This window comes from Ranitomeya variabilis, chromosome 2, assembly GCF_051348905.1.
Source record: "Ranitomeya variabilis isolate aRanVar5 chromosome 2, aRanVar5.hap1, whole genome shotgun sequence".
Classification (NCBI taxonomy): Eukaryota; Metazoa; Chordata; class Amphibia; order Anura; family Dendrobatidae; genus Ranitomeya; species Ranitomeya variabilis.
The window spans coordinates 252,423,038-252,438,619 of NC_135233.1; the positions used below are offsets into that span (position 1 = coordinate 252,423,038).

General features: G+C 42.8%; 1 protein-coding gene and 1 long non-coding RNA gene across 2 annotated transcripts in view; one reads left to right on the forward strand and one right to left on the reverse strand.

Moving 5' to 3' along the window:
- Window positions 1–15,582, reverse strand: part of LOC143805373 (uncharacterized) — a 191,373-nt gene that overhangs the window by 85,726 nt on the left and 90,065 nt on the right. The window lies entirely within an intron of this gene.
- ENTPD2 (ectonucleoside triphosphate diphosphohydrolase 2) overlaps window positions 1–15,582 on the forward strand; it is a 100,240-nt gene that overhangs the window by 58,698 nt on the left and 25,960 nt on the right. The window contains exons 2-4 of the mRNA XM_077284616.1: window positions 5,375–5,492; window positions 8,041–8,191; window positions 11,648–11,807. Coding sequence (XP_077140731.1) covers window positions 5,375–5,492; window positions 8,041–8,191; window positions 11,648–11,807 — 429 coding nt within the window. The remainder of the gene's footprint in view (window positions 1–5,374; window positions 5,493–8,040; window positions 8,192–11,647; window positions 11,808–15,582) is intronic.

Genomic DNA, 15,582 nt, shown 5'->3' on the forward strand with positions numbered 1-15,582 from the left:
GCCCCCAGTTGTCTGCTTTACTTTGGCTAGTTACCAAAAATAGCGGAGACCCAACTTTTTTTTTTTTTTTTTTTCATTTAGTTGTACTGGTAAACACCCTTTTAGTCACACATGAAAGACACTACGGCTATGTGAACAGGTTGCAGATTTGCCTGTGGAATTTTCTGTGCAGATTCTTCTTCTGTGCAAAAAATAATTGTGACGTAATTCCTTGTCCAACCTCTTAATTTACATACTCCATTGAAAAATGTTTACACACACAGATCCATCTATAAATAGATCATCTATAAATAGATCCATCTATCGATGGATAATACCAAGCCTGTTGAATTAAAAAAATAAATAAAAAATTAGCGTGGGCTCCACCGCAATTTTCTGCGACAGAGAGGGAAAGCTGGGGGATCTTTTTAGCCTGGGAAGGGGTTAATACCCATGCATCTTCCCAGGATATGAATATCAGCCCGCAGCTGTATATTTAGCCTTCACTGGCTATTAAAATAATAAATATATAAACATTAAAAAATGACGCGGGGTCCCCCTATAATTTATAGCCAGAAAGGCTATGCAGACTATTCATAGCCTAGAGAGGGGCCAATTCTAGCTCTTAGCCTCTCTATTCCCACTGCCCCGTAGCAATGGCATATGGGGTAATAGGGGGTTAATGTCACCTTTTTGTATTGTAAGGTGACATAAAGCCCGGTTAGTAATGGAGAGGAGTCAATAAGACACCTATCCATTACTAATGCAATAGTAGTGAGAGTTTAAAATAAAAAAAAAAAAGCCAGAAAAAAGTATTTTAATATTTTTAATTTCACCATACTTACAACCACGCCTAATTCCCCGAAGCCATCGATCACCCGCAAAAAATAATAAACCAACAGTATACTCCCTGTTCCGATGTAGTCCAATTAATAACGAGTGTCCCACGACAATCTCCCCTATAGAACAGTGACATTGGGTGATGTCACTGCTCTATAGGCCTCCCACGATGCACTGACAGGAGATAATGGATCCTGCAGTGCATCGCTGAAGAGGTTACCTTAGTTCATTCTCTCGCTTTACGGCAATGCTGCTTGGGAATTTTCTCAGCGTTGCCGGCGAGAGAATGAACTTAAGTGACCTCTCTCCCGGCAGCGGTGGAGGGATATACATAGCGCGAAGATTACCCCCGCTTTCAGTTCATCTCGAGGGGGGGACCTGTAGATCGCTGACATCACCCGATGTCACTGTTCTATACGGGAGATCGTCGTGGGACACTCGTTATTAACTGGACTACGGCGGAAAGGCAAGTATAGGTTGGTTTAGTTTGTTATTTTTTTTATTACAGGAGAATCGAGGGCTTCGGGGACTAGGTGATTGGTTGTATGTTATGTCTGTACTGTATGTTATATGTCTGATGGGACTACTTTCCCATCATTGGCAATGCTGTCACTGTGAGCATTCCTTGCCGGATGGGAGCAGTAGTCCTTATCAGACAATGGAGACACACACACACACACACACACACACACACACACACACACACACACACACACACACACACACACACACACACACAATCCACACTCAATACACACACACTCAATACACACTCAATACACACACACTCAATACACACACACTCAATCCACACTCAATACACACACACTCAATCCACACTCAATACACACACACTCAATCCACACTCAATACACACACACTCAATCCACACTCAATACACACACACTCAATCCACACTCAATACACACACACTCAATCCACACTCAATACACACACACTCAATCCACACTCAATACACACACACTCAATCCACACTCAATACACACACACTCAATCCACACTCAATACACACACTCAATCCACACTCAATACACACACACTCAATCCACACTCAATACACACACACTCAATCCACACTCAATACACACACACTCAATCCACACTCAATACACACACACTCAATCCACACTCAATACACACACACTCAATCCACACTCAATACACACACACTCAGTCCACACTCAATACACACACACACGTCCACACTCAATACACACACACACACACACACGTCCACACTCAATACACACACACACACACACGTCCACACTCAATACACACACACACACACACGTCCACACTCAATACACACACACACACACACACACACACACACACGTCCACACTCAATACACACACACACCCCGATCTGCAGCGTTTCATCCGCAGCAAAACCGCAGATCTTTTTTACATCTGCGGGTTTGCTGCGGATGTGCCTGACACAATGGAAGTCAATGGGTGCAGAAACGCTGCAGATCCGTCAAAGGAATTGACATGCTGTGGAAAAAAAGCCGCAATTCCACGCATTTTTTTCCGCAGCATGTGCACAACAAATGTCAATTTCACATAGACAAACATTGGCTGCGCACTACACTGCGGATTTGATGCGAATCTGTGCGGTCGAAAACTCCACTGAAATGCATCAAAATCCGCAATGTGTGCACATAGCCTAAGGGTGCAAGTTTATTTGTAGGGGGCTTGTGAATTGTATACCACTGCACCCATAGAAGTGGACAGAACAGGGTTGCACATTTCTAAGGGAGCAATGGTGTAATGTGACCCCCCTACATTACCTTCTGTGAGAGCAGTGGTGTAATGCGTGACCATACCCCCCCCCCCCCCCCATCTACTTCTGTGGGAGCAGTGATATAACATGACCATGCTCGCTCTACTTCTGTGGGAGCAGTAATATAGTGGATGGAGCGGGGTCACACATTACACCACTGTTCCCATAGATGTGGGGTTACATCTTGCATACATTAGATACTGCGTAGCTAATCCCATCCTGTGTGATACATGCCGCTGAGCTCAATATCTACTCCCATTGTGATAAACTACACTTAGCCCTGTATCTAATCCAAGAGCGTTAAGGTACCTTCACACGAAGCGACGCTGCAGCGATAGCGACAACGATGCCGATCGCTGCAGCGTCGCTGTTTGATCGCTGGGGAGCTGTCACACAGTCAGCTCTCCAGCGACCAACGATGCCGAGGTCCCCGGGTAACCAGGGTAAACATCGGGTTGCTAAGCGCAGGGCCGCGCTTAGTAACCCGATGTTTACCCTGGTTACCAGCGTAAAAGTAAAAAAAACAAACACTACATACTCACCTGCGCGTCCCCCAGCGTCTGCTTCCTGACACTGACTGAGCTCCGGCCCTAACAGCACAGCGGTGACGTCACCGCTGTGCTTTCACTTTCACTTTAGGGCCGGCGCTCAGTAAGTGTCAGGAAGCAGACGCTGGGGGACGCGCAGGTGAGTATGTAGTGTTTGTTTTTTTTACTTTTACGCTGGTAACCAGGGTAAACATCGGGTTACTAAGCGCGGCCCTGCGCTTGGTAACCCGATGTTTACCCTGGTTACCAGTGTAAAACATCGCTGGTATCGTTGCTTTTGCTTTCAAACACAACGATACACGGCGATCGGACGACCAAATAAAGTTCTGGACTTTATTCAGCGACCAGCGACATCACAGCAGGATCCTGATCGCTGCTGCGTGTCAAACTAAACGATATCGCTAGCGAGGACGCTGCAACGTCACGGATCGCTAGCGATATCGTTACAAAGTCGTTTCGTGTGAAGGTACCTTTACTCTAAGTATATCTAATTGCGCACCTGATACACTCCACGTATCTAACTCCAGTTAATGATAAAGCGAGTAGCACAAATTGACATAATTGGTGCTGCCAGCCGTCCTCGGTTACACGGTTTACCTGTCAGTATCGCTGGCAGTTGCCAACAAAATGGCTCCTCGCTGTGATCCTAAACTTGCAAAAAGGGGAGGAGTGGGGAGACATCAGATACATGTGCATAAACTCTGCCCAGTTTTACTGCAGTCGTAATGTGAGCTAGCACTACACTAGGTTTTCCGGGCAAATTTCAGCAGCTGCTCTCCCTAGTGTTCAAAAGTGGAAATGCAAAACTTTTTTAAATTTTTTTTCTTTTTTATATTTTACATTATTTTTAAAAAATATATCAGTAATACATTTTTTTTTTTTTTTAAATATGGCATCTTCCCTTTTTTAATACAGCTTATAAAAATGCACTGAGAAACTTGAAGGTAACCCATGTAGTAAAAAAAAATAGAAATGTTACATTCTGGCTGATAATGTCAGATTGACTGGCAAGTTTTACAACCAAACACTGTATGTATGTTCTTAATCTTTATTTTTAATTTAAAAAACCATGAAACTCATGCCTACATGGAATAATTTACAAAAGATGCTTGGTTGAAATGGTTAAAATCTCATCCAGACTGTGGGGGAAAAATTGGTAATAAAACATATTTGGTAACTGCACTTTCAGTCTAACTTACTACCTCCTATTTACAAGACTATAAGGCTATATTCACATGTTGCGTTTTTTTATTTTTTTTATTTTTTTTATTTTTTTCCTCTACTGCATTTTTAGCAGGTTACGTTCATCTCTTGTTTGTGTATGCTGATAGTTTTGTGCATAAGGCTGGGTTCACATTGCGTTAGTGGCGTCCGTTAGACTGACTACGTTACACCGCGGCATAAATGCGGTGTAACGTAGTCCGTTACGGCCGCCATTGACTGCAATGTCGGACGCCCACAATGCGCTAGGGATGTGCCGTCATTGAGTGACGGACCCGGAGACGCGGGCTGCAGCGTTTCCGGGTCCGTCACTGCTAGCGCAGATAGAGCTAGCAGATGCTCTATCTGCGCTAGCGTGCTGCCAGAGTCGGCACTTGCGTTACAGCAGCCCGTTTGACGTATGTGTTGAACGGGCTGCTGTAACGCAGTGTTAACCTAGCCTTAAAGAAAAATCTAATTCCACTTATTCAGATTTTGGCACCAAAAACACAGCAAACCTGATACCTGTGTTTTTGCTCTACCCATTGCTTTCAATGGGTGAAAAACATTGTAAACCAGATGTGTCCATGAGATTTCAGAAATCTCACTTTGCTGGTTCTGTAAAATGCAGCTGAAAATTTGCATGCAAAAACGCAACGTGTGAACATGGGCTCATATTGCCCCTATGTACAAGAATATACCTACTATAAGGCTATGGACACACGTTGAGTAAAATTTCTGCAGTTCTTGTCAGGAAATACGCAGGGCAAAAACGCACAGAGAATTGAAATGCAGCAGAATATTTTCTGCACCAAATCTGCAAGTCAAAAATAAGCAACATGTGCATGACGCTTCAGGTTTCTTATTCACTTTTCTGGCTTCAGATTTCTTCAGGTTTCTCTAGAAAAAAAAAACCCATGAAATCTGCAACCTGTGCGCACAACTACTGATCTATATACTTATGTACCCCATTACTTACAAGTGCTGTTTTCTCCCACAGTATGGTATTGTGTTGGATGCAGGCTCCTCCCACACCGCACTATTTATTTACAAGTGGCCGTCAGATAAAGAAAATGACACTGGTATTGTGAGCGAGCACAGCATGTGTGATGTACATGGTAAGTAAAAATGCCTCACAAGCTCCCACTCAACTATTAGTTTACATAAGATCATGACATTGTCTTTTAGGCCGGCGTCACACTGGCGTGTTTTACGGACGTATGAGAGGCGCAGAAAATACGGATTGCATACGGTACCATGATTCTCTATGGCCCAGCTCCTATCTGCCGTATTTTACTGATCCGTATTATACGGTCTTGTACGGCCGTAGAAAATCACAGCATGCTGCGTTTGTCAGCGTATTGCGCAAAAAATCCGCCAATTAAAGTCTATGGGGGCGAGAAAATTACGGATTACACACGGACCATGCGTGTGACTTGCGAGAAATACGCAGCGGTGTTCTCTAGAAAAGCCGGCAATTCAGTGCGGTGTACAGTAATATCACACTGACAGAATAGGTAGAATAAATGTGTACACGTAGAATAGGTGTGTGTGTGTGTATATGTATGTGTATATGTATGTATATATGTATATATATATATATATATATATATATATATATATATATATATATATATATATATATATATATATATATATATATATATATATATATATATATATATATATATATATATATATATATATAAAAATTTATATTTCAATATCAGCGCAAGATAGCATAAAAGCCGGTAATTCAATTGCCGGCTTTTGCTCTCTCCTTCACAAACCCGACAGGATATGAGACATGGTTTACATACAGTAAACCATCTCATATCCCTTTTTTTATTACATATTCCTCTTTACTAATGTAACAAGTGTCTGTGTGTAAAATTGTGACGCTCTAGCTATTAAATTAAAGGGTTAAATCCCGGAAAAAAATTGGCGTGGGCTCCCGCACAATTTTCTCCGCCAGAGTGGTAAAGCCAGTGACTGAGGGCAGATATTAATAGCCTAGGGAGGTACCATGGTTATAGGACCCCCCTGGCTACAAACATTTGCCCCCAGCTACCCCAGAAAAGGCACATCTGGAAGATGCGCCTATTCTGGCACTTAGCCTCTCTCTTCCCACTCCCGTGTAGAGGTGGGATATGGGGTAATGAAGGGTTAATGTCACCTTGCTATTGTAAGGTGACACTAAACCAGGTTAATAATGGAGAGGCGTCAATTATGACACCTATCCATTATTAATCCAATAGTATGAAATGGTTAATAAAACACACCCACACATTATTTAAAAAGTAATTTAATGAAATAAAGACACAGGGTGTTTTTAATATTTTATTATACTCTCAATCCACCTCAAGACCCTTGTCATCTGAAATAAAGTTAAACAAAACAAACAACAATATTCCATACCTTCCGTCGATCAGTCATGTCCCACGCTGTAAATCCATCTGAAGGGGTTAAATAATTTTACACCCAGGAGCTCTGCTAATGCAGCTGTGCTCCTGTCTGTAAAATTTGGTGAATGAATGGAATGCAGGGGAATGTCCTGTAGTTACCTCGAGTCGCGGTGATGCGCCCTCTGCTGGATGAACTCTTATGATCTCGAGCCTGGGAACTTTTCTGAAACGTTTTTAGCCAGGGGGGTCCTATAACCATGGTACCTCCCTAGGCTATTAATATCTGCCCTCAGTCACTGGCTTTTCCACTCAGGCGGAGAAAATTGCGCGGGTGCCCACGCCAATTTTTTCCGGGATTTAACCCTTTAATTTAATAGAGCTTCAAAATTTTACACACAGACACTTGTTACATTAGTAAAGAGGAATATGTAATAAAAAAGGGATATGAGATGGTTTACTGTATGTAAACCATGTCTCATATCCTGACGGGTTTGTGAAGGAGAGAGAAAAAGCCGGCAATTGAATTACCGGCTTTTATGCTATCTTGCGCTGAATTATGTATATGTGTGTGTGGGTGTATATATGTATGTATGTGTGTGTGCGTGTGTGTGTGTGTGTGTGTGTGTGTGTGTGTGTGTGTGTATATATATATATATATATATATATATATATATATATATATATATATATATATATATATTTATTGTTTTTAGGAATATTTTAGCCGATGGCTCCATGATTTGTCCATTTTGCAAGCCTGCGCCAAAAAATCGCCATACGAATGACACACGAATACATTTGTCCGTAAAAATCGCATCCTCGCATTGAATACGGAACAGTGTTTTGGGAAAAATAATGCGTATTACGGCCGTAAAATACGGACCGTATTTCCCTACGCTGAGTGTGACGCCGGCCAATTCATCTGTTAGAGCAGCTCTGGACAACACACTTCTGATCAATCAGTTAAAATTGTGTACCATTTTTATGGACTATGGACGGCTCTCATAAGGTTTTTATTAATTTCAGTTAAAGGGTATTACCTGGTTTGAAATTACTATAAATATTTAAGAACTAAGAGTTTTACAACTGTACCTCCAGGGTGTTATCAAAGGCATTTTGAAACCAATAACTGGAAACACTTGGTGATCATATTTATAAACAAGTGTTTCTGCTGTCATACTTTTATTGTTGTATAAGAATGTTATTTCAATGGTGACTATTGCTCCATATCGTGGATTTGACATGTGACGTCTGTTCTTAGGTCCTGGGATATCCAGCTATTGGCAGAATCCACCTAATGCAGGGAAGAGTCTGGAGGCCTGTCTGCAGAAGGCTGTGAACGATATTCCGTCCAATCGACATTCCATCACTCCACTATACTTAGGCGCAACGGCGGGGATGAGATTGCTCAAGTATGTACCGGCAGACAGTCCAGGTCTTCACTCTTCATCGGCACTAGTAATTTCTTGCCGAGGATACCTGGCACAGTGCTTATCTTGTAATATTCTGTTCAGTGCATGAAGGTCTCTGCTCCAAAGACCATACTGAATTCCTGAGATGTTAAGTTGTGCACCAATTCTTCAAGAACTACAAATGTTATCTAACGATTCATACAATAAATTAGATTCCCCCTCCTACAGAGCTGCATTCTTGGGTTGATGTTTCTGACACATCCTGTTCTTGGGCTATATTGGTGGAAAATGTTGCCAAGTGATCACCTGACTCCCTTCCTAAAGTGTGTAACTGAATGTAAGCCTATTAAGGGGCGACACCAGTCACGAAGATATTATCATTTTCATAGAAAATAGGGAGAAGATGTTTCAACTTCATGAGCTAGAGGCAGTCCCACTTCTAAATAAGTGTCATGCGTCTGGGTTTGAACCCTTGAGCCTGTACTTTGAGTTCAGCTTCTCTGTCCACCGAGCCACACCAGATTTACTATTTCTCCGGGTGTTTAGTTTCTGTTACCCTAAAGAGACTGAAGCTAGGATAACAGGTGTTATTTGCGATGAAGGAGAGAGACCAGCAGCACTGTCCTCTTTATGTATAGTTTGCTCAAAGAAGGGATTTGTGGTCAAGACTAATCGCAGTAGAACCATACCTGTTATGACTCCTTGCCCGATCAAAATAATAAAACACTACAGCAAGACATAGTCTAATTTTATTTTTTTTGTGGTGCTGAGGTATCTACTTTGAGATGTCTTCATTTACTCATTTGTATGCCCTATTACCTTTTGGGTGCAGCTTTATATACTTTCCCCCTGCTGGTATTTCCTGCCAGTGATGATCTCATTTGAATGTTCAGTCATACTGCTGTAGTTTAAGCCAGTCAGTGAAAGACCAGCTAGGGTTCATCTCTCTGCTGTTTATGTTCTTTTCCCTGCACCTATCTTCTATTTCTCTTAAAGGGAACCTGTCACCTACTTTTTCGTATATAAGCTTCGGCCACAGCGATTAGTGGCTTATGTACAGCATTCTGTAATGCTGTAGATAAGCCCCTGATGTAACCTGAAAGATAACAAAAACAAGTTGCATTATACTCACCTGGGGGGGCGGTCCAGTCCGATTGGCGTCGCGGTCCGGCGCCTCCCATCTTCATGCGATGACATCCTCTTCATTGCTTCCTGTCGCGGCGCCTACGCACTGCAGCACTTTACTCTACCCTCAACAGGGCAGATAAAGTACGCCTGCGCAGAAGCCGCGACAGGAAGCAATGAAGAGCATGTCATCGCATGAAGATGGGAGGCGCCGGACCTGGACCACGATACCGCCCCCCCAGGTGAGTATAATATAACTTGTTTTTCTTATCTTTCAGGTTACATCGGGGGCTTATCTACAGCATTACAGAATGCTGTAGATAAGCCCCTGATGGCAGTGGCCGAAGCTTACATACAAAAAAGTAGGTGACAGATTCACTTTAAGGAAATAGCTGGCATACTCTCTAACAGTACGTACTTTATCCTTTATTTTGTAATTCATGGTTTGTTTTACTCGCTCTTTCAATTTCAGCACACCTTCCCTTCTGTAGGTAATTTACATTCTACGCTCTGCCCTTTTGGCTGTTTAGGAGGAACGTGAGCACTAAAAGCCCTTTAAAGGGAACCTGTCAGCAGAAATGACAAGGTAACTTGCAGGTTTGCAGATAATTTGCAGGTTAACGGCATTATGCTGCCCAGTGCCTGCATGCACCTGAATGCAGTGGGGAGAAAATTATTTTAGGCTATGTGCAGACGTTGCGGATTTGCCTGCGGATCCGCAGCAGTTTTATATGCGGTTTACAGTACCATGTAAACCTATGGAAAACCAAATCTGCAGTGCCCATGGTGCAGAAAATACCGCATGGAAACGCTGTGGTTTTCCGCAGCATGTCAATTCTTTGTGCGGATTCCGCAGCGTTTTACACCTTCTCCTCAATAGGAATCCGCAGGTGAAATCCGCACAAAAAACCCAGGAAATCCACGGGTAATCCGCAGGTAAAACGCAGTGCGTTTTACCTGTGGATTTTTCAAAAACTGTGCGGAAAAATCCGCACACTAATCCGCAACGTGGGTACATAGCCTTATTCTCCCTGCCAACATTCTGTTTCGGTCATGGGGGCAGGGGTGGCACCAGTTCACTGTTGTAACCGCGCTCCCGGCCCTGACTGACAGCCGTCCCAATGCAGAGCCAGTGTCTGTTAGTGCCAGGGGTGTGGTTACAGCGGCCACTTTGTATACTCAGAGCAGAGACTGAACCGGCCCAGCGTCCGTGATTGAAACCGAATGCTGACGGGGAGAATAAAGTTTACTTTCTCTCTGCTGCGTGCAGACGCCGGGCAGCATTACAGCACTGTTAAACTGCAGATTAACCCCATATTTGCAGGTTAACAGAGTTAATTTTCCGGTGACAGGTTTCCTTTAAGGCAGCATAGGTCTGAGTTGCCATCATCGAGTCTGTGTTTAGGACACGAGTTTATCTCCACTCACGCAGGAACCACAAGGTCAGGATCTCTAGTCTGTTGAGGACCCGGCAGGGTCAGTTGCAGTCTTTAGTGTGTGACATTTTTCCTGAGTGAGTTGCTACATGATCATAACAAAATGAAGCTATATTCACCAGCAAGCGCAGGCCACAACTGTAGTTTTCACCAGGACAGGAAGTGATTGGAGATGAGCGAATTTTATCGGGGTCCCTGCTTGTTCGACAACTAGAACTGTTAACGAATAAGCTACAGCAGGAACCCGGATACATGAGCACGCCGGCTGATAAGTTGTTCGGCTGTGTCAGTCACAACACATGCATGGAGAGCCTGTGTGTTGGGCTCTCCATGCATGTGTTGTGACACTGACACAGCCGCGACACATATAGCTGCGGAGCTGATCAGCCGATGCGCTCCATGTACCCGGGTTCTCGCTGTAGCTTATTTGGTAAGCGCTATAGCTTGTCGAATAAGCAGGCACCAGATCAAATTTGCTCATCTCTAGAAGTGATGACCTGTGATTACCTACAGCGGTCAAGTGTCAGAATAACGTGATTTCAGTACTTCCTGTTCCAACAAAGATGACTGAAGTTTTGTGTGTGTGTGTTTTAAATGAAGGATGCCTCACTAACTAGGTTTAGTTATGTACAAGAATAACTATTATAATACTGCCCCATGTACAAGAAAAAAACTACTATAATACTGCCTCATGTACAGGAATATACGGTAACTACTATAATACCCCCCCTCCCCCATGTACAAGAATACAACTGCTACAGTGCTACCTCCTACAAAGGCCACACAGTAATTTTACTAAAGTTGGTGACACAAGGTGTAACCACATGCACTTATGGACATCATGTAAAGTGAAGCTGTGACTTGCACATCTGAGTTTGTTCCTTTTTATTCCCAGCTGGACCAATCAGAGCGCCTCTGACCATGTACTAGAAGCCGTGAGCAACACAATGAAGTCCTATCCCTTTGAATTCCGCGGGGCCAAGATTCTGTCGGGTCAGGATGAGGGGGTGTTCGGCTGGGTCACAGCCAACTATCTTATGGAGAATTTCATCAAGGTATGAACCAGTACTGTTTGCAGATATACAGGTCCTTCTCAAAAAATTAGCATATAGTGTTAAATTTCATTATTTACCATAATGTAATGATTACAATTAAACTTTCATATATTATAGATTCATTATCCACCAACTGAAATTTGTCAGGTCTTTTATTGTTTTAATACTGATGATTTTGGCATACAACTCCTGATAACCCAAAAAACCTGTCTCAATAAATTAGCATATTTCACCCGTCCAATCAAATAAGTGTTTTTTAATAACAAACCAAAAAACCAACAAATAATAATGTTCAGTTATGCACTCAATACTTGGTCGGGAATCCTTTGGCAGAAATGACTGCTTCAATGCGGCGTGGCATGGAGGCAATCAGCCTGTGACACTGCTGAGTTGTTATGGAGGCCCAGGATGCTTTAATAGCGGCCTTAAGCTCATCCAGAGTGTTGGGTCTTGCGTCTCTCAACTTTCTCTTCACAATATCCCACAGATTCTCTATGGGGTTCAGGTCAGGAGAGTTGGCAGGCCAATTGAGCACAGTAATACCATGGTCAGTAAACCATTTACCAGTGGTTTTGGCACTGTGAGCAGGTGCCAGGTCGTGCTGAAAAATGAAATCTTCATCTCCATAAAGCATTTCAGCCGATGGAAGCATGAAGTGCTCCAAAATCTCCTGATAGCTAGCTGCATTGACCCTGCCCTTGATGAAACACAGTGGACCAACACCAGCAGCTGACATGGCACCCCACACCATCACTGACTGTGGGTACTTGACACTGGACTTCAGGCATTTTGGCATTTCCTTCTCCCCAGTCTTCCTCCAGACTCTGGTACCTTGATTTCCGAATGACATGCAAAATTTGCTTTCATCAGAAAAAAGTACTTGGGACCACTTAGCAACAGTCCAGTGCTGCTTCTCTGTAGCCCAGGTCAGGCGCTTCTGCCGCTGTTTATGGTTCAAAAGTGGCTTTACCTGGGGAATGCGGCACCTGTAGCCCATTTCCTGCACACGCCTGTGCACGGTGGCTCTGGATGTTTCCACACCAGACTCAGTCCACTGCTTCCTCAGCAATCTTCCTCAGGGTCCGGTCACCTCTTCTCGTTGTACAGCGTTTTCTGCCACATTTTTTCCTTCCAACAGACTTACCATTGAGGTGCCTTGATACAGCACTCTGGGAACAGCCTATTTGTTGAGAAATTTCTTTCTGGGTCTTACCCTCTTGCTTGAGGGTGTCAATGATGGCCTTCTTGACATCTGTCAGGTCGCTAGTCTTACCCATGATGGGGGTTTTGAGTAATGAACCAGGCAGGGAGTTTTTAAAAGCCTCAGGTATCTTTTGCATGTGTTTAGAGTTAATTAGTTGATTCAGAAAATTAGGGTAATAGGTCGTTTAGAGAACCTTTTCTTGATATGCTAATTTATTGAGACAGGTTTTTTGGGTTATCAGGAGTTGTATGCCAAAATCATCAGTATTAAAACAATAAAAGACCTGACAAATTTCAGTTGGTGGATAATGAATCTATAATATATGAAAGTTTAATTGTAATCATTACATTATGGTAAATAATGAAATTTAACACTATATGCTAATTTTTTGAGAAGGACCTGTAGTATTGTGCAGTACATCTTGATGACTCCTATATTGCAATGCTATAACTGTGTCAGCTTTCTAGAGTGCCTGTGTATGTGTATTTTGCCTGTGTACCTATCAGTTTTTAATATGGTTGGCCACTTTTTTCCCTTTTTTGTGAAACTCTCCTTACAAACTTTTAAGAACTTCTGTCCATATAGTGGCTGCTGATAGAGAAGCAAGTGACTAGACCAGTCCATCACACTCCTCCAAATTAAGAAATCAAATCCTCATAGAGGAAAGATGTTGTTCTTTTGGAAGAGGCTGGTCATCTGTTACTTTTCCATTAGTATTTGAAGGCCCAAATCAGGAATGGGTAAAAAATGCACAAGTGGTACAAATGTTTCCATTTGTTCTTTTTCTCTAGTTGTTAAACTCCTGGTGTTGGCTTACAAATGCTAATGTAAAATACTGACCTGTAAATGTGGCCTAACATGGACAGCAGAGTTAAGGTACCGTCACTCTCAGCGACGCTGCGGCGATATAGACAACGAGCCGACCTAAACTAGATCGCTGGAGCGTCGCTGTTTAGGTCGCTGTAGAGACGTCAAACACAGCAACTCCAAAACGATGCAGGAGCGATCCAGTGACGTAACGGCGACTCACTTCTCGTTCTCGCTGGTTGTTAGCTCCATTACATCCACTGTTAGCGTCGTTGCTTTTGATGTCAAACATGACGATACACGCCGACCTGGCGACGAAATAAAGTTCTGGACTTCTAGCTCCGACCAGCGATGGCACAGCGGGATCCAGATCGCTGCTGCGTGTCAAACACAACGAGATCCCTATCCAGGACGCTGCAACGTCACGGATTGTTGTCGTTCTCTTTGCAAAGTTGCTGAGTGACGGTACCTTTAGGTTTGTGAGGAGAGCTGCACTAAGAGAAAATGGCCAATATCTGCTAATATCCAAATAGCATTATATGTATTAATCTGGGTGACAATGTTTGATTTGATAACATAAGCATGATACAATTGGCTTTGATCATGCAAGTAGTGTCAAGAGTGCCAACTTTACAAGAGCAACTATTCATTGCCTCTGGGCAGTTGGCATCTAGTCTTGGGATTGTCTTTCGCTTTGCCGATGTTTTTAAGATGGAAGATAAAACAAAACATTATTGGAGCATTATCAAGGCTTGAAAACAGACAAGACATTTGGGCATGGCTTTTGTGGCTGATGCCAGGAAGCAGGTGAGGTGCACTGTCTATTTACATCCTATCGCAATTCGCCAGGAGGTCTGATCTGGTGAAATTTGTAGGCTGGTCATGTTCTAATGAATAATGAAATAAAATGCAAACAAACCACTACAATAAGGGTCGTCTGTCCTGGTTGAGATTGCAGGCAGCAATCTACATTTGCTGACTTAGTTTTTGATGCACTTGCTCTTTTTTTTTTTTTTTTTTTTTTATAGTGGATTTACTTGCAGAAAGTGTAATACGATACCAACCATGTGAATGAAATAACACTGCAAATTTTTAGTTATTGTGGATTTTGCAATTCTCAGTATGTCAAGTCTTTCTGGAGATCGTAATTGTAACAGTGATGACATTTGTGGCAAATCTGCATGTAATGTAGTGATTTTGTGAAAGATTTTAAGTTACCAGGTGAATCTGCATTGAACAAGTTCTCCTTGTCTAGGGCTACTATTCTGTAGGATGGCTGTAAACATTGGGGTATTACAAAGCTACAGTTTTGGATGAGCTGTATAATATGTTAAAGGGGTCTACTTTTGTAAGGGTCAAAATTGTAAAGCAAATTCCCATATAAATGGGATTCAAAAGGATGCACATGTGCTGCTACTTCCCCATTGATGGAGACGTGCAGCTATCAGCTAGGTCAACAGATCCACATCACCCAGCATAAAGATTGTTAGCCCCCCTACAAAAGACAAAAGTATAAATTGATGGTTACTGGTATTCCCACCACTGGGACCCATAGCAATCCTGCAATTGGAGTTTTAGAACCCAGAGAACAAGGCTTGGCAGCCCTGCCCTGGACAGAGCACAACTGCAAATGCTCGGCCTAAAGCGGCATTCATTCTCTATGGGACTGAAAGAAATGGCTGCGCACTGTACTTGGCAGGCAATTCCATTAACAATCGATGGAATGGAGGCCAAGCATGTGAACATACTCTCTATGCAGAACAG